The sequence below is a fragment of the Amblyomma maculatum genome, chromosome 2 (assembly GCF_055883805.1).
Source record: "Amblyomma maculatum isolate TAMU_Amacu chromosome 2, ASM5588380v1, whole genome shotgun sequence".
NCBI lineage: Eukaryota > Metazoa > Arthropoda > Arachnida > Ixodida > Ixodidae > Amblyomma > Amblyomma maculatum.
This window is the reverse complement of record NC_139345.1, coordinates 61,114,266-61,136,355: the sequence shown is the minus strand read 5'-3', so window position 1 is coordinate 61,136,355 and position 22,090 is coordinate 61,114,266. Positions and strand designations below refer to the sequence as shown.

At 43.8% G+C, this 22,090-nt stretch overlaps 2 protein-coding genes across 3 annotated transcripts in view; both read left to right on the top strand.

Moving 5' to 3' along the window:
* CCT3 (chaperonin containing TCP1 subunit 3) overlaps positions 1-1,328 on the top strand; it is a 32,330-nt gene extending 31,002 nt beyond the window's left edge. Inside the window, exon 17 of the mRNA XM_084594278.1 lies at positions 1,114-1,328. Coding sequence (XP_084450404.1) covers positions 1,114-1,233 — 120 coding nt within the window. The 3' untranslated portion in view covers positions 1,234-1,328. The remainder of the gene's footprint in view (positions 1-1,113) is intronic.
* A 3,603-nt stretch (positions 1,329-4,931) lies between these two features.
* Positions 4,932-22,090, top strand: part of LRP1 (LDL receptor protein 1) — a 127,814-nt gene continuing 110,655 nt past the window's right edge. The window contains exons 1-10 of one of the 2 annotated variants that reach the window (XM_084594271.1): positions 4,932-5,473; positions 7,525-7,641; positions 10,553-10,696; positions 11,873-12,001; positions 12,896-13,056; positions 13,500-13,587; positions 14,199-14,356; positions 15,063-15,162; positions 16,104-16,266; positions 21,396-21,621. In XM_084594271.1, coding sequence (XP_084450397.1) covers positions 5,380-5,473; positions 7,525-7,641; positions 10,553-10,696; positions 11,873-12,001; positions 12,896-13,056; positions 13,500-13,587; positions 14,199-14,356; positions 15,063-15,162; positions 16,104-16,266; positions 21,396-21,621 — 1,380 coding nt within the window. In that variant the 5' untranslated portion in view covers positions 4,932-5,379. The remainder of the gene's footprint in view (positions 5,474-7,524; positions 7,642-10,552; positions 10,697-11,872; positions 12,002-12,895; positions 13,057-13,499; positions 13,588-14,198; positions 14,357-15,062; positions 15,163-16,103; positions 16,267-21,395; positions 21,622-22,090) is intronic. The other variant, XM_084594272.1, reaches the window with a different exon arrangement.

The window sequence follows — 22,090 nt, the reverse complement described above, 5'->3', positions numbered from 1 at the left end:
CTTCCAGCGCTCAGTTTCTACCTGCCATCTTAGTGGCGCCACCTTTTAGGAAGAGTGGAACTACTCACTCATGAGCATAGTTTCTAATGTGTCAGATGTAGATGCACGTTGTTGTGTTGGTTGCGGTAAAGCGTCGGCGCTTCTTCGGGGAGACGTTCCGTCGCGGCAAGTTGCGGCATGCGTCTGGACCAATCAGTGCATGCTCACCGCCTGCGCGCGGTAGAGGGTCACGGTGGCGGATCGTATTTATTCGCGCTTCTGGTTTAAAAACTCATCTGCTGGTATAATTTTATATGTCTAATTATTGATATGTAGAACAACTTTGCGATCCCCTTCGAGTTCGATATATCCAAGTTTGACGTATTACAAAATTTAAGAGTGCACGTTGTTGGGCCGAGTTGGTCATACAATTTTTATAGGTTAAAAAAATACATTTAAATAAGAAAAAAAGTATTACAAAATTTTTGTGCACTTGGAATTGCATTTCCAAGTGACACTCGCCAGTTACAGCACCTCGCGCGTATTGCATCAGTGAGCTTGTTCGTTCGTAGAATTGATTGGCATAAAAGTGCGCGCACTGTAACGCCTTGCATAAAACCCGATGCACCATCGGCAGTCCGCAAAGCTGCCGCTGCGCGGTCGAAAAGGAAGCCGGTATCGAGTGCATGTACCGTCTTCGATCACTCTACGACAAAGATGTACGGCGACCAGGGATGTTCGAATTTTCTGCGTGTTGTATCCCTAAATTCATATCTGGGAACGTATCATCCAGGGCTTTACTACTGTACTGGCCACCATAGTACTGAATGAGTGGCTCTCCCTTTCCCTGCCCCCTCCATGCCTGTATAGCCTCAGGGGTATAATTAAATATGCTGGTGTTAAGTAAAATACAATTTGTGTTCAATACATTTGTTTCTTTTCATTGCTTCATTTTGTGAAAAGGTGTTGTCATTTTAACAAACCTGCATTATTGCTTGAAACTATTTTAAAATATGTCATTCAGTTTACAGCTTAAAATTTGGTGTGTACACACCACTAGTTCTTTGCCGTTTATTTCACCTTTCCAGCTTTAAAAAAATGGCTGCTGACTTGTATACTTTTAACCCCTTACAGACTGCCATCCTCTTGCTAAGGATCGACGACATTGTCTCTGGTTCCAAGAAAAAGGACAAGGGAGACGGTGACCAGACACCAGCCCGGGCTGCTCCCACAGAGGAGTCTATGAAGGAATAAGCTTTCCATCAGCTTTGTTGGTCAGCGGTTATTTAACGAGAGCATGCACCATCATGTATCCGTGTCAGCTTTTTCTTTTTTTTTCTTTTTTTTTTTTTTTTTTGTGAAATAAAAAGGACCAAAGGCTCAGCTTCTCTGTCTTGTTTCCAGGGGCTCTGCATTCACTAAGCAGGTTTCATCCTCAAAGTATGCTTGTACTGATGTTTGCAGCTTACTATAATTGGTTTTGAGTTTGCTAATAGAGGTGACTAACTAGAAACATTCGCCAGAGAAGTGATGGCCACAAAGGTATGTGAACTATTCATGAAAGCTGGTAGTTTCCATTGTTTGAACATGCTGGTCTAGGCTTGGCCTTCCATGTATGCCAGCCATTGGCAGAAATGATTATTGCAGTATGAACACTGTGTGCGTCTTGTTATTCTGTTGTGGGCAAACCTGTTAGTTTTATGGGTCATTTTTTCCTCTGCTGTAAAACTAGCCTTTGAAGTATTTGAGTAAAATTTAAAAGGTTTGCTTGGCCCCTATAATTTACGAATTATTTTCTGAAAGCATTTCTGGCAACCACTCGCAGCCGATTAGGGCTACGCCTCCCGGTTGCCGTCATCGGTTCTTGCTGGGCGCGCCCGCACATTGGAGGTTCCAGTGATAAGGGCGAGACGGGACGTGGTAGGATAGGGTGCCTCAGTACCAGCGGCGCGCTACATTGAGGAGATTGAGGGGGAAAGGGGGGGGGGGGGTAGGTAACCGATATGTTCGGTGCTAATGAAGCTAGCTTAAAATTTTTTCCATTGCGTAGAGGATTGAACGTGTACTAGTTTTAGTAGATAGCTTTTTCATGGGCCATTTAAATAAAAAAACCGAATTTTGACTTCCGGACTTCAACCAAAGCAGTGAACTCGGTGGTTTTGAAGGCTCTGTGTATGCGTTAATGATAATTGCGGCCCTCAAGCGTTCGCATTCTTTTCCCGGGTAAATCGTGGATTGCGAATAGAATGGCAACGCAAGTACGAAAGCTTGCGTTTTCACTGCAAAGTTATCTAAACCGCTAGCATTCGTGTATTTTTAAACTCGTACATATCGAATGCGCAGCGGTCATTATCAACTTATAGTTGCGCTTTGCTCACGGCCATTAATATTGCTAATATCGTTTCGAATCCAGAACGACTAGGGAGCCTACATATGTTGCGCCGCGACGCCCGCGCTCCCTAAAATCGACGTGCTTGTAGTGGGCCCCGCCGGGGAGGTGCAGTGGTAAGACGCCCGACTACTGTGCCGGAGCTCCCGGGTTCGAACCCGACCGCGGCGGCTGCGTTTCGATGGAGGCGAAACGAAGTGGCGTCCGTGTGCTGTGCGATGTCAGCGCACGTTAAAGATCCCCAGGTGGTCGAAATTACTCCGTAGCCCTCCACTACGGCTCCTCCTTCTCTCTTTCCACTTTCATTCCCACCTTCCCCTAACGGCGCGGTTCGGGTGTCCACAGAGCAAGTGTGACAGTTACTGCGCCTTTCCCTTCCTGTGAACCAATTTAACTTAACTTGTAGTGGCATCTGTCGTTTAGAATTAAGACATGCTGTATGCATGGAGAGGTTTCACTGCCGAACCAGTGCTCCAATAATTCTGTCTTATGAAATTCTAGTGCGTGTGTGGAATTAGTGAGTGCAAAAACCACACCTTGGATGCGCGTCCATGGAATTTGGCACGGACATGACAATTACCATGCACGCTTCTCTGATACTGGTACAGATCGAGTAGTTTAACAGATGCAGAGAAAGAGAGAAGAAACCTTTATTAAGCCGGATAGTTATATAGGACCGAGTTACATTACCCTACGAGATGGCCAGCAGGTCAAGCCTAGAGACCTCGTAGGCGCGCTTGAGGATCCGATCTTGTATACACGAATCCGAGCTGCCTCCCAGTCATCTGGATGCAGGATTTCTCCTAATTCTGGAGGTGGGGGTCCTCCTTGCATCCCCAAAGTATATGGTTGAGGGTAGCTCTCTCATCGCACAGTGTGCAGTCAGGAGAAAATTGGCTGGGGAAAATATGTGGCAGAACTACCGGGTTTGGAAAGGAGTTTGTTTGGAGTCTCCTCCAGGTAATTTCATGTTATTTATTAAGACGCTTGTGCGGGGCGGAAACTTCCTTCGTTCAAGGCGGAAGTGGTGGGTTAAATCGTGAAATGATATGAGGTTTAATAGATGCAGACGGGGTCACCAGCTCGTGGAGAGGAATGTGAAATGCTTTCAATTATAATCGGATTGCTGATTCGTCTCATGCGAGCTTGCGCGCCATTTTTTCCTTTTTCGATCGTGTGTTGTGAGCCCTCATGCATGTTTAGTCTATAACGACCCTGCGAATGCCTCCTCAGGAACGGTAATTTACGGGAGTGCAACTTAACAAGGGGCGTTGTGTGTGTAGTCACTGCAAGCGATCATCGCTTGTTGTTTTCTTCATAAGGGTTCGGTCGCGGCCACTTGGCAGCCAGCCACATGCTCTCGAAATAGCTAAACTCGATGCCGCTGGCCTTTCGTCATAATAAGCCACTTCCGCCCATGCCTTTACAGCTGGGCCCGACATGCATGGGTTGGGAGCCTGGGGTGGTTTGAGTCATATTGCAACCACGAACAGTGTTGGTCACGATTGGTCGACATAATAATACAGTATACCGCTGTAACATGTACATTAACAATGAACTGTCGCGAATAACTAGAATCGCGCTTGTATTCCGAAAAGTAACGGTGATCGATTTACGGTATAAATTCTCGCACGCGCAAAACAGAACTATACGTGTGCGCCGCCATCTTATTTATTGTTATGTGCGAACTGTCCACTCAGATTTTTTCGCTATAACGAACGACTCTCACATAGCGAAAACGTGCGCTAGCTTGAATCGATTTCGAACTGACAGGCTACCAAAACTATGAATGTGAGAATAAATTAACATATAAACTGCATAGTCGCAAATTCGCTCCTTGTGACGAAAGCAAACAAATGCTTGCAACCAGGGAAAGTCAGGGGGATATCTCGGGGTGTCAGAGACCCCCCGTGTTCGAAGGTATATGGACATATGTTTTAATCCTCTCATTGGTTAGAACCTTTCTCTGTTTCGGTAATTTGGCAGAGAGATTTAGTAACCATTAACATATATATCTTCTTGATTTTTATATCGCTGAAGAAGCAGGAAGAAAGACACCACAGGAAGAAACTGTGGTGTTTCTTCAGCGCTATAAAAATCAAGATCATGTACCAACTAACCCGTCAAAAAGTCCTGCTGCAATATCTTCTATAACCCGTGATGGAGGAAAATAATTTCTCCCATTTCTATAAAACGATCAAGCAGGCCACCAGCCGCTTTCTCTCTCCCTCTTTATTTCCCTTTCCACCTGGGCTGGAAACTGTAGAGACCCCCCTCTGATGGAGCCAGAATTTAGGCACTGCTTCCAACACGCAATCCCGCACAGCGCGCACTGGCATTGCAGCCATGCCTTTGACGCGGCGCGCGACTTCAAGCAAAGCAATTAGCCGGCGCCAATTCACAGAAGAGAGTTGAGCTAGCGTCCTCGGCGGGGTGCACGAGTCTCTTCAAGGTTACATGTCACACGGATGACTGATATACGCACGCATCAATTTCCGAGCGCTAATGAGGGGGTGATCTAGGACAGTGAATTTCCGGGATCCACCCTGTCTCCACTGTAAATCATGCTCTGATTTTAGGCCGAAGTTTGGGTGCCTTACCCAGAAATTTACCATGGCCGTGCTCTTTATCAGTTCATCATCACGCAGTCGTCTGCTACGGCAGTTCGTGGAGACCGCGTGACGAGCTGCTACGTCGAGCACGTTACTTGGTTGTTTGTTTCAGCGATGGCTGGCGCTGCAGAGCGCGGCGTTTTTTAACAGATTTAGGCCTAGCGCTGCTAGCGCTCTCCAGAGCACCTCCAGAGCAACTTTTGCTGCTTGTGGTGTGTCGCTCGCGTGTCGTGGGCTCCGCCGCGGCGTTGTGAGATACGTGATTTACTGCGCCGTGTGCACGCGTGGCATACTGGTTGTACGCTCGTGGTGTGTTCGTGAAGGTGGCGCGGGAATCATGTCTCAAAAAACTGCGTGATCTGTGCGCGACAACCACTTGGGATACCCAAGCTAACGCCGATGGCTGCTGCCACTACCTTGGCGAGCGCCGTGATCCTCTCGACGGTGTTCGCAATCGCCCTGACAGCTGATTCGACGACGGAAACGACGCGAGGTTGGTGCGATGTACTGCCTTGACTTGTTTCGCGAGTTTTCTTTCTTTGAGGCTCGTGATGCGCGCTGAAAATTGCAAGGACCATGACTTAGACAACAGACGCTTGCTCGCTCATGCAGCTGACTGTCAGAGCGGGCGCGAGTGCATGAAAACGCACAAGGGCGATGTTTTTATTTTGGCGGAGCCCCTTTGCGTACACTGTTTGGTTGTCTTATCACGGTGCTTTTGCTTCCCGCAGTCGTGAGGCATTCTTTAAACACTCTTGTGGGCTCCCACGATTGCGTCGTCCGCTGTTCACGGCAGGGCAGGAGCAACGCTTGGGAGAGAGTAGGCGAGGCGGTGTTTCTTGGTGGAGATAATTAACGCCCGCGCGAATTGTGACTCATTAGATTATCTCGGAATTGCTGCTCCTATTTGGTTGTCACTCTTTAACACCCCGCTGTCGTCTGCCGTCAGTGCTTCGTTCGGTCTCGTATCCGCTCCTTGTTATTATTGGCGAGGTCGTTTCCCTTCACGTGTTTTCTTCCAATCATTCGATTGAGATTAAGTGCTCCTACGCTCGGCAGGGAAGCCGTGTATGCGCGGTCTGCGCACGAGAAACCCGCCGTCCTTCGCGCCGCGATCTTCTGCCAAGTTTCTGACATAGTGACATGGCGTATTCGCGTTTGTGCAATGCAAGGCGTCTGCGCTGTGGGTAATCGTAGTGTCGGTCGTCGTGCCGTGAAAGTGGGGAGCAAGCGCCGTGCTCTCACGAGCCTGATTGCGAGCAAACATCGATCGCAGTGCTCAGTGTGCTTTGCTGTCGCCCTTATTTTTGTATCCACGACCGCTGTTCTTCGTGATGCCAAGAAAATGATTTATAGAGCCGGAGTCGATCGATAGCCCGGGGATTATCTGCTTGACGCGCGTCGTCTTGCGCACACATCGGACTACTACACTGAAGTACTACATGGAAAGCACGCAACCGATGCATGTGCTTTGATAGACCCTTTCCTGAAAGTATTACACAGACATTCCAATGGTCCCAATGGTTTGTAGAGGGTGGTAACCTCTACTGCTTAATAGTTCGGAATATCACTTATGCGTTTGTCATTTACGTTCCTAGTTAAATGGACTATTTGACAGCAGTGAAGCCCTGTTCAACTCTTTGGTGACATTAAAAACATTACAATCGGCCTTAGTTTCATGATTTCTTGAGCATGCAATTGTTGTCTTACACAGCAAAAGCAACTTGTCAGATGATTTGATAACACAAGGCTATGTGGTGGAAACTTCCTCCATTCGGAAACAGAAGGCTGAAAAGTAGGCCACGCTGATATGAACAAGCCAGAAATACGGAATTGGGGGAGGGGCGGTCTGGTAAGTTATTTTTTAGATTGATGAGTAGGCATTTCTGTAACACGTACAAGAGTTGTAAAAAATTTCCCTCAAAGCTGTGACAACTTGTGTATCCAATAAAACAAGGTCTCTCTTTTAGCCTTGTTTAACAAGGTAGATGGGTTTATTGAAGAATAGGAAATGGGTAGTAGTGCATCTGCATGGTTATTCCTAATTTGGCATCATTTTGCTTATCAAGAAGTGATTACCAGGTGCGTAATTACATGCATCAGTTTCTCTTCCCCCCTTGCCTATGACATATGAAAATTTAACTGAAGGTTGGAACATTTTTTAGAATAATATGGCATATTGTCACGTAACACAGTGCAGTATGTAAAAAAAAAAAAAATTATGCATGCAAAGGCCATTCAGCTGAAATTATATGTAGAAGTGGCTGAAGCCAAATACAAATTAAACTACTGTAGGGGTCACATTCTGGCCCATTGCAGACAGCAAAGAAGCAAACAGTGTATCAAAACGGCAAGATGAGACTTTGTTGTAAACAGCAATGATCAAGATAGAAGCTGTAGTGAGCTGTGTAGGGCTTACATGTTATTGAGCACGCAAATTGTGTTCCCTATCAAAATTTGCTTCATCAATGGAAGCCGCTTTTCTCAGGCTTGAATCACAAGTGAGGAGGCCTGTGCGTGCTTTGCTTTCTCTGCTGCCTGCAGTGAAATGCCCGGATACTCAGTTTGCCTGTGCCGATGGGCAAGGCTGCATACCAAAGCAGTGGAAGTGCGACTACTCTCCAGATTGTGCAGATGGCTCAGATGAGCCTGAGGATTGTGGTGAGTCAATGTTGTCAACCATGAATTTTATTGCTTCATAGCACTTTATTGAGGGCATGGGAGCTTCTTCTGCCAAATATACTCATTATTACCACCTGTGCTGAGCTGTAAGCTCTCCTGATGGATTTTGCAGAATGTACTGTACATCTGTTTTGAACTTGGTTCACCTTCCCAATTATTGCAGCCGTAAAACCTCGTCTCCTCTGCACATAGTGCTAAGGATCCTCTTTACTTCAACATTCTTTTTTTTTGTGTGGGACGCTGCCTTCTTTGCTATGCTTCTTTGTTCTGTAATTATAGCGGGAAACATAAGGGACAGCTTTTAAATTTGCACAACAATTAGAAGGCATATACATATTTCAGTATTTGTGGTTTGTGGGGTTTAACGTCCCAAAGCGACTCAGGCTATGAGAGACGCCGTAGTGGAGGACTCCGGAAATTTTGACCACCTGGGGTTCTTTAACGTGCACTGATTTTGCACAGCACACGGGCGCCTTGCTTTTCGCCTCCATCGAAAAGTGGCCGCTGGGGCCGGGATTTGTGGTCTTGGAAATCGCACGCATGTGACTTCCCATCTGCAGTTGACGATTTTTACCTCAATTTGCACAGGTTTTCTTTTTTCTTCTTGCCACGAACTACACATATGGTCATGTATGTTATCATTCTATCAAGGTTTCAGAAAACATTACTGTGCACTTTCCATGCCCAAAAATTCGTCTGTGGGGTTTATTTTCACAGGTTCATCATACAAATTGCAAGCTTGTGTGCTGAACAATATGTGTTGTGCAGCTAACCTTTAAGCACTGCTGCTATTTTGGAACCAAAAGCGAGTAACCAGAAATACAGGATCAACTGTATTTCTACCGACATGTTTATGCTTAGCAAAACAGCCACCTTGGTCTTGCCCCCACATAGCAGGACCCTTATCCTAGCTACTGATAAAGCGGGAAGAGACGACTAAGTTGTTCGTCATCTTCCTGTGTGTCATCTTCCTGCCTGTTTGCTGGCACTGAGTGAAACTGCTTTTGGCTTTGAAATGAGGTCGTTATTTAATTTTTAAGTTAGTTTCATCCCCTGTTCATTTTATATTTTTCATTCTAAAAAGATCGCATTCTTAGTGGCACATGCTGCTGCACCATGCACAGTGACTACTGGTCTCCTCCATAATTGGAAAGCATTTTGCAGGATTTAAGAACGGACTGTGTCAACCCAATGAGTGTTAGCTTCCTTTTTGCTTCCTTTCAAGAATAATTTAACTGTTGAAAACTTGTACATCTTGTGCCTTATATGTGCTATAAGCCTTACTTAAGTCAAAGATAAATACTTCTATATGTAGCCGATATCACTGTCCCTCAGGTGGTGCTGACTGCACGGTATAGTGCACACTATTCTGTTGTTGCATGCTGGGCTTGGGCTTGTCATATATACATACAGTGATTGCTTAGTTAGCTCAATTACTTTCCATGTCTAACTTTCCTTTGTTTTAAAGACAGTCGGCTACTATTTTGTGCACAATATACAGATGAGGCAGATGATGGCCGCTCTACTAGTGAGGTCAGCCTGCTGAAAGTGGAATGATGTTGGAGTGCATATCTTCAATTTTCTCCCTTGTGTCGGTTTAAATGCTTTTCACATATGAAAACAATTTGTGCAAGACTGCTTCCACCGATGTAGTCAGCCTGGCCACATGCTGATAACAGTTGGCAAACCTCCAACACCCTAGAGCCCTGCCTCACTTGAGGCTTGATTGCTTGTAACTCGTATTTCAACCCTCTTTTGGCCACTTCTGTACATCCTGAAAGGCACAATTGTGTATGGTTAAGCAGGAATCTTGCCTGTTCTGAAATACAGCTTATCTTGCATACTTTGATTTTGAACTGAGGTTGATAAATGGTAGACAACACTTCTTCCAGCACCTTTGTGTATTATATGAATTAAAAATTCATATAATGCAGACATTTCGTGCAGATATCTCTGCTACACAGAAAGTTTATTTTAATGTGTTACATTCGTTTTTGAAGATTTTGGTCCACACAGCAATAATCCCGAACTCTGTCATAGACATTAGTTTTGTATGTTACAGTGCAGTTGTCTGCTTTATGCTGTGACTGGGACATGAAAGGTAATGACGCATATGATGACTTTTAACTTAATCTAAGCAAAAAGTATTTGTAATCAGTGAAGTTACTGTATCACAGGACTCAAATGCCCTTTGGGTAAGTATTAATGTTATGCTCCTCAAGACTAGGAATGGTGCACACGTCAAAATTTGATGGTTACAAACTCCCAGCTGTTGTAGCATGTTAATGCAGTTTTGGAAAAAGGATTTTTGCTCAGTGTATGGTACTTTAAATGCATTTCTAATTTTGTCTTCCTCAATCCATTGTCATTGTATTGACTCTGTTGTACCAAATCTGACAAGCTTACTTGGCAAGCTACAAAATCAGCCTACCTATACAAGTTACTTAAAGGCTAGTCCAGTGGTAAAGGCTATTGCTGCAGAGCTGTCCTACGTTTGAGTGGAACATGTGCGTGTCATCTCTGATAAGTGGAAAGAATATTCTTTATTATGAATTATTGCACTCGCAAATGTTAAAGAATGATGTTTTATTTGTCCTGGCTTCTTGCAAGAATTCTTTCAGATTACACCCAATGTGTCCATCGGGTGTCGCAAAACTGATCAGACCAGGGCAACTGTTACGTAGAAAATTGTCTTTTTCATTACCTGAGAGCTGTTTGATGAGTCAGTTGTGTTTTATATGGTATGGAGGGTGACTGCTGGCCCACATGTGAGCATGTGTGCCTGTGTGTGTGTGTGCGTGTGTGTTTGTGTGTGTGCGCGCGTGTGCACGCATGTGTTTTTGTCTTGCTAGCCTTTGTTTATGATTGTTATTTTTGCTTGCTGGTTCAGCCCCCAGCACATGCGCGTCAGGGCAGTTCCAGTGTGCGCTGACCAGACGATGCATTCCGAAGGGTTTTGTCTGCGACCGAGAGTCAGATTGTGGCTTCACGGAAGACCTCATTCCAGATACATCAGATGAAGATGCACGGCGCTGTAAGTGGCTTGTTTCTGGTGACACATTGAGTAGGTTTTGCATATTAGGGCCAATTTTATGAGTGGAACTAGCTTAGCACCTCAGCCTACGGTTCCCATGCTGATCTTGTTGCATCTGTGAGGGTGGCACCAAGCAGTCTAGAAAGATTTTTTTTTTTTTTGCATGCTCATCATGAGTGCATGGTCTACTTATTCTCTATTGCTTAACTAAAGAGCACATTTTTCTAGGACGCTGAATTTACTGGAAAAAAGATGGGGAAGTTGTTCAAAGAATTCGTTTTAGTATTCTAGTTTTATAGTGACTTGCACAAATTAGTCTAGAGTCGCTTGTCTTGACATCACTTTAAGCAAAGTTTTATTGAATTGGATCTAACTTTTTTTGGTTTATGGCTACCTTCTTGTATAGCATGCATCATTCCTGCAGGTAGTAGACCAAGAGACTTTAATTTTTTTTTACTAACCGTAGGGATGTCATGTTTTTATTCATCTCCTAAATAATGATGCCAGTGACAATGAAGTGAAAGCAAAACAATGCATTCTCTTAACACTGAAGAGCTTTCAGAAGAACGGTCACAAGGCATTTGAGACTTACAGCTATTTGCCTTGTTGAAATTTTGACATGCTTTTAGGCTTGTCTTATTGCTGCCAATTTATATTTTCTTATCATAATTACACAGTATAGCATGTGTATGCTGTACAGCTAATTGAGATTTTTTAGTGTAAGATTGGCTCTGCTTTGCTCTGTTAGACTGCTCCTTAACCCTGCTTTTTGTCTTTCATAAGCACTGTGCAGAAGAAAAGAAAATGGGGCCAACATGCTCCGTTTAACATCTGCATGTTAGTTAATAGAATTGTATTAGTTAATGAAACGCAGTGCAGATTTTCTCTTCAGTTCAGAAGAAAAAAAATATGGTTGTAGAAAGGCTAAGACATGCAACAGCCAAAAGGTGCTCTTTAGCATTTCCGAAAATATTGGCCTTTGGAAGGGCCTACTAAAGAGTTCCGTCTCACTCGTTCTAAAGGGAGTCTACCGAAGTTAGATAACACCATGTGTACATTGCCTCTGCACAGGGTTTGTTCAAAGCTTTTCTTCCTGTTTATAACAGGTGAGGCTGTGCTTTATTTCTTTCAGTTGTACTTAATGCACTTATGTTCTTTCCATTATTTTCTTATCAGGTCATCTGGGGAACAGCTGCCCACAAAACTACTTTCGATGCCATGACGGTATCACGTGTCGGAGAATTGCTGTGCTTTGTGATGGCCACAACGACTGCCCTGATTTCTCTGATGAAGGCCCCTTCTGCTGTGAGTGGCATTTCAAAACCAGGCTGTAGGCGTACACTAAATTTGACAAGGGCTGGAGAATTAGTTGAGAACTTCGCTCGCCCATCAAAGCATTAATTCTTACTCTGTGCACTCTACTAAGGGCCGCACTTCAGTATTTATTTTATTGTTCATAATTCCCATTCTTAAGTAGGCCCAATACACAAAGGCAGCAGTCAGTGGAGCGTGCACGGAATTTTCTCATTTTGGCTAAAATTCGTGGTTATGGCAGGATGGATTGAGTAAGAAGGGGGAATTAATCATTAGCATTCACCCAAACACAGTCATACAGAGGCGGGGAGGGACAGGAGTGTGGGGGGAGGGGGGGAGGGGGATAATTTTTAATTTTAACTTAGCAGTACTTCCTGGTACTTCCGAGCCTTAATGCTGCTGCAGCATTCAGAGATGTGTTTTGGCCCTTCATCTTCAAATTTAAGGACCATTAATGCATTCAGCTTAATTACTCTGCCCTCTCATATTAGTCAGGTAGGCATAAGTTATTAAGTTTTTCTCAGAGGTGGTATCATTGACTTTCACGTAAGCAGGGGGCTAAACATACATACGAGACCAAAGAATCGGAATGTTTACCTCTAGCTTAACTACCCCTGATCATTATTAGCAGCCAGCCTTGGCCTTTACTATCTAAGGCGGGTGACATGCACAGTGGTGTGGTGTGCTCCAGTGCTGTTTCTCGCTTTTTAACAAAGATCATGTGGACGTTAACCAGTACTCTTAGTGGTGCATCAAAAATGCTTCGAGCAATCCTCAACAATTCCTCAATGCGTTTTCTATGCCAAGGTTGTTTTGAGCATTTTAGCCACCGATAAAGGGGCAGTTGTTAGTCAGTGAATGTTGTCCTGTCTTCTTGCTATGCAGCGGAGACAACCCAGTGTGCCAATGCCTCGTGCGACCATGGCTGCAAGCCAGGTCCCCAGGGCCCTGTCTGCTTCTGCAAGAAGGGCATGGAGCCCCACAGGGAGATGCCTTCATTGTGTGTTGATGCAGACCCATGCAGTATACCTGGCACCTGCGACCAGGTCATTCATTTCACACCTTTATTGTCCCCTCTCCGTGCCAGAGATCAACCCACGCATCTGTTTTTATTTTGTTTGATTTTTTTTTTTTCCTTTTCGCGTCCAGCTGTGCATTGCGTCCAAAGGGACATTTAGTATTATATCATGATTTGCGAGTTTACTTCGTAGTCTTGGAATCCAGTTCATGTGGGTCGTTTCTGCATGGTGAATACTGTGAGGTTTTGGATGGTTTCTTTTTCTCTAAGAAACTGATGTCAAATGGGTTGTTTGCATTTTCTACTTTGCATTGTTTTTATCACTCCAGCACGGATACGGAAGAAGCAGTGCTGGTTTAACAAGCCATTTCTTACAGCAGGACACGATGTTGAGCATAAACAGGGGAAAAGCAGAGCTTGTTGTAACTTGTCTCTCTGACTGTTATGCTTTTTTTTTTTTATTCATACTAGAATTGCACCAGTGGTCCCAAGGGCTCGCACAACTGCAGCTGTGTTTCAGGCTACAAGGCTGTTGGCAGTCAGTGCTTTGGAATTAATGGTGTGTTATTGATTTGCCTCTATTCCTTCTTGTTATTTTGCATACTGAATTTTCTCCTAAAAGGACAGCTCATATGCATGATAAGGTTTGCTTGCTCATAGCGTCATACTGGCTTGAGTATTGGCAGTTTTTTGTGAAATGTTTTGCATGAGCTAAAGAAAGTTGTTCAGCATCGGTGTTGGGGCAAGAGGGAAAAGCAACTGTGCAGGGTCACCTCACGCATGCTTAAGGACCTGCCTCTCGACCAATAACAACCAAACCCACGTCACATGGACAGTTACTTAATTGTGATTTTCCTTCATCTGGTTACTTTATCTGTGGCATGAAAGTGAGAGTAAAGGCATACATGTAACAGACATCCCACACTCTTACCCAAAATTACGAGCACTCGGTCTGAAGTCGCCATATTTCACCATCCCAGTTATCGCTGAAAATCATACTCTCACAGGGGTGAACACTTGGTTATTATTTTTTTTTAGGTTAACTCTATTTTGCTTAAGCCATAGTTGCTTGCAGGGAATATGTCAGGTAACTAATTAATTTTAAGTTAGCCTGCTTTCTTTTTATTCTGTGCTTTGTTCATCTGATGATGTGTGTCTTTCTTCATTCAGTTCCTGAAGGTGAAGAAGCCACACTTCTGTTTGCCAACTCCGTCAACATTCAGCACATTCGCCTGGACGGTTCTCCTGTTGATGGAAACAGCAGCATAGTTCCAGTCAAAGAAAGCTTGGCCATGGATTTCAACCACATGAACAAGACAGTTTGCTGGGTAAGCTTTCTTGCTTCGGGATGCTTGTTATCAAATCCTGAAATAAGAATTCAATATATATAGTACAGTAAACTCTTGTTAATTCGGCCTTCAAGGAACAGAAAAAAAAAAATGTTCATATTAACAGAATGTGCGAACTTTCAAGAGGGAACCGAAACTGAAACTATGAGACAAAGCTGTATTTCTGAAGTGAGGAATTTCAAATTGTCGTCGTGTCTGCCATACCAGGTGCGCGAAATCTGCAGCACCACTGTTTCGTGCATTTCAAGCCTGGAGAGGTCTGTTTTGGTGATCGCTGGTTTGCGTGGGTCGTACCTCATTGTGATCCCCAATCCTGATTAACTGGAGCAAGCCAGCTCGTGTCTGAATCGAGTGTCCAATGCCATAGACTTGTATACAACCAGAAGCGCACTGGCCAGAACCGTGCTCTTATTTTTAATTATTCGTATGTTCGAATTAACTGAGGCCGAATGCGTAATTAGTGTGTGACTTCATTGCAATTCATTTTTACCATGAAGTTTTTTGGTGAGGAAATTTCAGTGTTCCAAATTATACCTCGAAACTGGGGTATTATGTTGTTTCTGGTGGGCAGAAAACCAATTAGTACATATTAGCAGCATTTCAAGCTTCGTTACAGATAACTGTGCAGTTATTTCTTGTTCATGACGGCCGCATTGGTCATGTGCTTGTGCTTTGAACCGTGCAGATAAACCATGAAGGGAATGAGACTGTCCTTCAGTGTGCCCTTGTCTCGCAACTGGACGTGCGGTGGAACTTGAAGCTGAAAGATTCTTTTTCTCTGACAAGTGAGTAGCCATTTCTTCTTCTTTCATTGAAACATGCACCATGGCCTTTCATTAATTGAACCAAATATCTATGGTGTTTTTTTATTGCTTTCTCATTAGCTGGTTGGGGAAGCCTCTTTATCCACCTCCTAGTAATAACAAAAGGAGATGTTCACAAAATGTAGGTACAGCTGTGTTCATATTTTGGAAAAATTGGGCTTTTGAGCAATTCTGTCAAGTGACTGCCGCAATGGGGCCTCACATATGAATGAAATAAAATTGCTAATGAAAATCTATTTTCCCTGGTTCAGTATAATGCCATTTAATATTTTAGGTACAACTACAGGAGTGAGCAAAATATTATCCTATTTCTATTTCTCAGTGTTTCAGGCAAGGGGCTAGGATGCTATTCTCTAGTCAAGATAGGAAGTCTGTCAGTGAGGTTCCACACTAGGTGCCTGCCCCTTTGTGGTCAAGTGACAGATGGGTTAAAAGGGGATGGATTGCTTGAGCCTCAAGTATACTAAATAAATACCAGTGGCCCAAAATTGTTTGTTTGATTGTAACCCAAGAAAATCATCTGTGATGCAAAAATGTCACCAAATACTATTACCGTTTGTTGTAATTTTTTGCAAGTCTGCAGATAGCAGGTTGCCATATGAGCGCATATTATTTTTCCTAAGGCTTCTGGTTTTTTAAAGGAATTGTGCCTTCTTATTTTTTGTTTAATTTCAACTGGGCCAGCCTTGAACAATGTCTCTCATAGCCTGAATCGCTTTGGAACATTAAACCCCATAAAACCATAATCAGTAATGAAACTGAAGTGTTGGGGTCGGTAAGCTGTGCTGGTAAACTGGGCTGGTAAGCTATACCAGCACAGCTTTGCGATCGTTTTCAGTGGTTGGACAAATCTTGCCACTGTGGTTACACAGAGTTGTGTGCTTTCTTCTCCGGTTTTCCAGCTGTCAACCAAATGGCCCTGGACTGGGTGTCCGGCAACTGGTACTTCCTGGATGATGTACGGGAGACCATATTTTTGTGCAATGCGTCGCTCTCTGTGTGCATCACAGTGATCGACGTTGGACTGAGCAAACCCCGTGGCATTGCCCTGGACCCATTCAAGGGGTGAGCTCAAAGCCCCTCTTTCCTACTGTTGTTGGGTGGCGACATTGCCTCCCTCCCTGGACAAGATTGGTTACAGGCTGCCCTAGTGTTGGGAAAAAGTAGGTGGAAGACGTGGTATGAAGACATAGCCGTGGTGGTGGACCGAACTGAAGGAGTCAGTTGGTAGATTTGCAAGGCTTGCCTACACTATGAGGCTTTTTAGTAGGTACCACTTGACATGCGGTACAATAAATGTTTCAGTGAAAACTGGCTTGATTGTCATTTGTAATTGTCAGTCTTTTTATTAGGTGTGTTAGATGAAGAAGCCTAGAAGAGTCGGACACGACTGCACGAATGAACTGAACTGAATTGAAGAAAGCTTTTCTTTTTCTTTCACCTTGCAGTAATTTTAATTGCTGGTTAGTAAATCAGTTAACCATTGCTCACTGTTAAATTTTACAATTAGTAACTGCTTCAGGGTAGAATGAGTAATTGGAGTAAAATATTAATGGGAATATTACAGTTCCTGTGATGCCGAAACCCCCACCGCTATCAATAACTATACTTCCTAATTGGTCGAGAGTGTAATAACATCACAGAGTTCACGCAACCAGAAGGTCAATTGGAGGGTACCACTCACAGGAGAGAAATTTAAAATGTTCTAGGGGGTACTTTGGACCATTAAAGTGCAATGAGGCAAAAGCCTTTATTGAGTGGCAGTATTTGAGTTTTTAGTGCCCTTCCTCCCTTCCCTTACGGTGCGGCTGAGGTGTTCATGGAGAAGTATGACAGATACTGTGCCTTTTCTTTCCTGTAAACCAGTTTGAAATGCCGCTGACACCTGCTTTACTGTGTCTGCTTCTGTGTGCTGTTTCATGCGGCGTTCGAGGAAGCGCCAAATGAAAGGCATAGCACAGATGCTGGATTGGACGCCCGGCGGGGTCAGCTTCATATATGTGTGAATTTCCTATTGAAGTCATCGGTCATGATCGGATGTGATGTCATAATGACGTCAGTTTTAGTTATTAGACATGACTGGATGTGACATCATGATGGCATCACATGCAGTCATGACATCACGTCCGGTCACGGCCGATGATGTCACCTGGTGATGATGTCATTGGACCCTGGCAAGTCTCGTGATATCTCTCGGAATCTCGCGAAGTGTGACACTTCTTGAAGATGCACGCACGGATGGACACTCTTGAGCTGATACAGGCTTTTGCCTTTAAAAAATATTTCATAATTCCTTGATTGGTAGAGACAGTGATAACCTCATACAGGTCATGTGACTAAGGAGGGCCAGTCACAGAGTATGGCTCCTGTTGACGAATGCAGCAATGGAGGTTATTCAAACATACCAAGGAAATGCAACTGAGAACACGAATGCTATCACATTTCCTCTGGAGGAGTCTCAAGTGGTCTCAATTTTTTAAGGAAGAAAATTTTCATTGTTTCAATGCATTCAGCGTGCTCCACCTGCTGAGTATGGCTTGTTGCTATTGTAGCCTAGCTGTTCAGTATCTGTCGATACTACTTAAAAATTTTTTCTCCAAACTGTCAAAATGAAACTAATAATAATAAAAAATAACAAAATAATAATAAAATAACTTTATATATACACTTACAAGGTCACTTCCGCATAAAAGCATTTTTGTAGATTTCAATGTGTTTGCATGTCGTTAATTACAATGTCATCATTAAATAAAATTGGACACCATGTAGAACCCCTGATCTCTACTAGGGGGTGGTATGGTACATTGGATTCTCGAAAGTGAAGACTCGGTAGTATGCAGCCGTCCCTGAAGTCATAAAATGCTCCAATGGTTTTTTGGTTTCAATTCCTGTTTTACACTTCACATGTCTTTTCATCATTCTCATCTTTTTCTATGACAGTGCACCCGTCGTGCCGTCATTTGCATGAGAATATCAGCGTAGTATTTGATTAAAATGTTTGAAGAAAAACTTCACCGACAATCGTAGAGATTAGTTCGACCTATATGCATGAGTGTTACTTTCCTATGGCATGCTACATGAGTATGTTATCATCGGTGTGAAGGAATGAGAGACATCAGCTTTTAATCAGAGACGTGGACGCTATAATAGATTCAACAATGTTAAATAGGCCTTTGTACCACTTTAGCTCACACCCTTTCGCATACATTCCTAAGCTACCACATCGTGTGAAAGGCTTTCCCTGCAAACATATAAACTCCTTTTTAACCAAGCAGCACGGACATGCCTGCGTGACCTGTAAGGAGCAAGGGACCCAGTGGGTTCAATTCTCATCTTGCCCTCCCCCATCAGACGTTGCTACACGTGACATTTGAAGACTTGTCTTTTGTACTAGAGGTCTGCATCGTCCCATTGCGCTAGCATCACTAACACTAGGCTTCATTGTAATGCACATTCCCATTCTCTAAACCCAAGTTATATCATCTGCGGGTAGGCAGAAACCTTTTCCTGGTAGCCAGCTGCTGTACCAAGTTGTGTTTTTGTTTAGCCGGAGCGACGGGGCAGTTATACTGGATGGCGTACTGACCGGTGATGTTTCACTTGAAAACGGGCAATAGGTATATTACTGCTAGTCCGTCAGGAGCTGTCAAGTACTGTTCATGTTGTACAAAAAAAGTAATATATCTGAATAGGCTTTTATTCTTCATGCCTGGTGCAGTCTACTTGGAACAGTGCTTTTCCTCCTTTTCTCTTTTTCATTTGCCATTTCTCTCGCACCATGCTTCTGATGACCAGCCTGGAAATTTTGTGTGCTTCTGTAGGTGCAGCTGTATAGACGTAACTTTGCAATAGGATTAGATTGAGACCATGTGTTTGGCGTGTAAAATTATATCAAAAACTCATACATTGACATTGACTGCCTGCAACTCTTACCACTGTAGCCATTTTAGGGTCGCTACAGCCGGATTTTCGCTATTGCTCACCATTTCATTGTTACATGTAAATTCGTTTTTAGAACGAACTTAGCCTCACTGTCATTTCACTAGTAATATTTCATACCATCAAGATAAAAGCCTGTCAAAAAATATGTAATGCATTGGGTTACGTTACCTCTGTTGCGTTATGTTGTGTTACCTCCTTACTGCGGCAGGGTGAAACCTGCTTGCCCATTTTCCTTGATTTCTTTATAACTATAAGGTTTTCAAACGGTGCTCGCATTCGTTCAGCTTGCTTATATCTTCAATATAGCACCAGATGTTATACGAAGACAAAGCTAATCGCTGTGAACAAAAGGCCAAATGTCGCAACTTTGTACATTGAAATACTCAACAGATTCCCGACATCTGAGATGAGTTATCAAACTTTTGACGGCTTTACTCGCTCTCGCCTGAGAAAGCGGGAATATGCCATCCAGATACTAATGAAGATCAGTGTGTGGAACTCGTAAGCATTTTATGTAACGAACCTCCGTGTAGTGAAATTCTCGATATTATGAGGTTTTTCAATTCCCCAACGCTGCCCCCATTGAAATGCATCTATTAAAAAAACTACGTGTAGCGAACTTGTCAGGGTGGTTAACCTTAATATAACGAACTCACGGCGCCGACTGTTTCTTAACTAGTGCTGAATTACTGGAAATTTGGCAGAATCCTGCAAATTTCAGGATGATAAAACACGAACTGAAGTGAGAGGAACATCTACTATAGCAACAAGCGATGGCAGTTGACACAACGCGCCGTGTTTCAGCGCCGACGCCGCATTTACATGGCAGGCGCAGCAGTCTTTGCTGCTTTTGCAAAAAAAAAATTGGGGGCACTTTGGCTCACTAAAGTGCTTTAAGACGGAAGCCTTCCCCGCCGTTGTGATTGACTAGAATTGTGGCAGATACTGCGCCTTTTCTTTGCTGTCAACCAATTTTTAACACCGCTGATGCCTGCTCTACTGCGTCTATGTCTATACATGCTCTTTGGTGCAGCGTTCGAGGAAGCACCAAATGAAAGGCGCTGCATGGACGCCTGGATCAAACACCCGGCGGGTTCAGCTTCGTATATGCATGAATCGCCTGGTGTCGTCATCACCAATCATGACCAGATGTGACGTCATTATCACTTCCGGTTATTAGACAGGGCCGGATGTGACGTCATGATAACATCACATCGGTCATGATGTCACGGCCGATGACTGCTATGGATGTCTCGAAACATCACCATTACTATTGGTTAGTGATAGTTAACCATGACGCACTTTCTGAGTACTAGTTAATGTCTGTTTAGTGTTAAACACTCCGTAACTAGTAAGTGATGGTTAATGGTAGTTATGATGACCTCCAAATGCATGGGTTACTATGGGTATATGCTTAACTATTTTATTATTAGTCTTAAATTATCATGAAATATTTTTGAAAATGCCCTAAATCATGTTCCGATATCATCCGATTGCTATTGAATAAGTATCGATTCAAGGGTGATTGGCATATACCCATATAGGGCATGCACCCGAAATGCAGACAGATTTGCGGACAACAGTATGCGGCATTAAAGGCTTTCGCCTTAATAACAGAAGAAAGAAAAAAGACACTGGGCGGGCAGCGTGTGTCCATCACTGCCGCATGGTTCCTCGCGGATCCTCGCGCTTCGGGACGACGTAGGTGGGCGAGCAGGAACATGCATGAGGACTATGGTGAAGACGCAGGCAGCTCTTTGCTCGGCGGCGGGGTGAACTCACGCGCTTTCCCTCAGACTGATTCTTCCTCCTCCTCCATCCCTCTTTCCCGTAGACGTGCCGCGCGAGCCGTGGTGGAGGTGGGGGTTACCGCCGCAGTCATGCCACGCTATATCAGCGCGATCGCGAAACATTACACCACTTCTATAATTTTCAGTAATTCTGATTTACTGTAAGCACTTTCAGGTCGTTTTTCTTACATTCAGTTCTTAATGGGGTTTTCGTTATGCATCGTCCTTTTGGGTCTTCACGCGAAAACTGCATATAACAAAACCTGGATGTAACGAAAAATTGCGGATGTTTTACAGTTTAGTTATAACCAGGCTTAACTGTAAATAGTTTGAACTATATCAACCCTTGGTCTTCTATTTAGGCTTTTATGTGCTGTTTCGTGTTTATGCACCATTCTCCTCTGTCTTGTGGCCTTCATGTTTGTGCATGTAACTACGTTCATGTTTGTCGCATATTTCCAGGTTCATGTTTGTCACGGAGTGGGGCAGTGCAGCGCCGTTGTTAGAGCGCGCCCGCTTGGATGGAACTGAGCGTACCAAGCTTGTGGAACAGAAGATTGTTTACCCTTTTGGGATCGCCGTTGACCTGCCCAGGGAGGAGGTCTACTGGGTCGACACTTACCTCGATATGGTGGAACGCATCAGCTACGACGGCTCAAGGCGCACCACTGTCTTTCGAGGGGCCCCTGTGAGTCAACTTTTCTCTTGTGCTTTTCTTTTTTGTTGCTGTTGTCATCTTCTGCTCAGCGCGGTCCCTGCGATATAATCGCCTGTCATTGAGACATGAGCAAAAAAAATGGTGCAAGATCGTCAAAACGGGATTTTCAACTATGCAGCTTAGATTTCGTCGTGGTGAAGCACACAGCACGGAAATGCTGAGTTGATTTTAACTATTCTTAATAAATGGCTCAAGACTAGGGGTGTGTGAATATTCAAAATTTCATATACGAATTGAATATGTTTGTTATTCGATTCGTATTTGAAAAACTGATATTTGGAATGTCACGAATATTCGAAAACTACCAGATGCACTGTAAATTTTTTAAGTTATTGCAGTTTCACTGCGTTGCGTGCTTCGCCACGATGCTTGACCACATTGACTGTGCAGTGAAGCATCTTCAAAATGCAGCGAGGCCGTTTTTATGAAGCGGGATTTT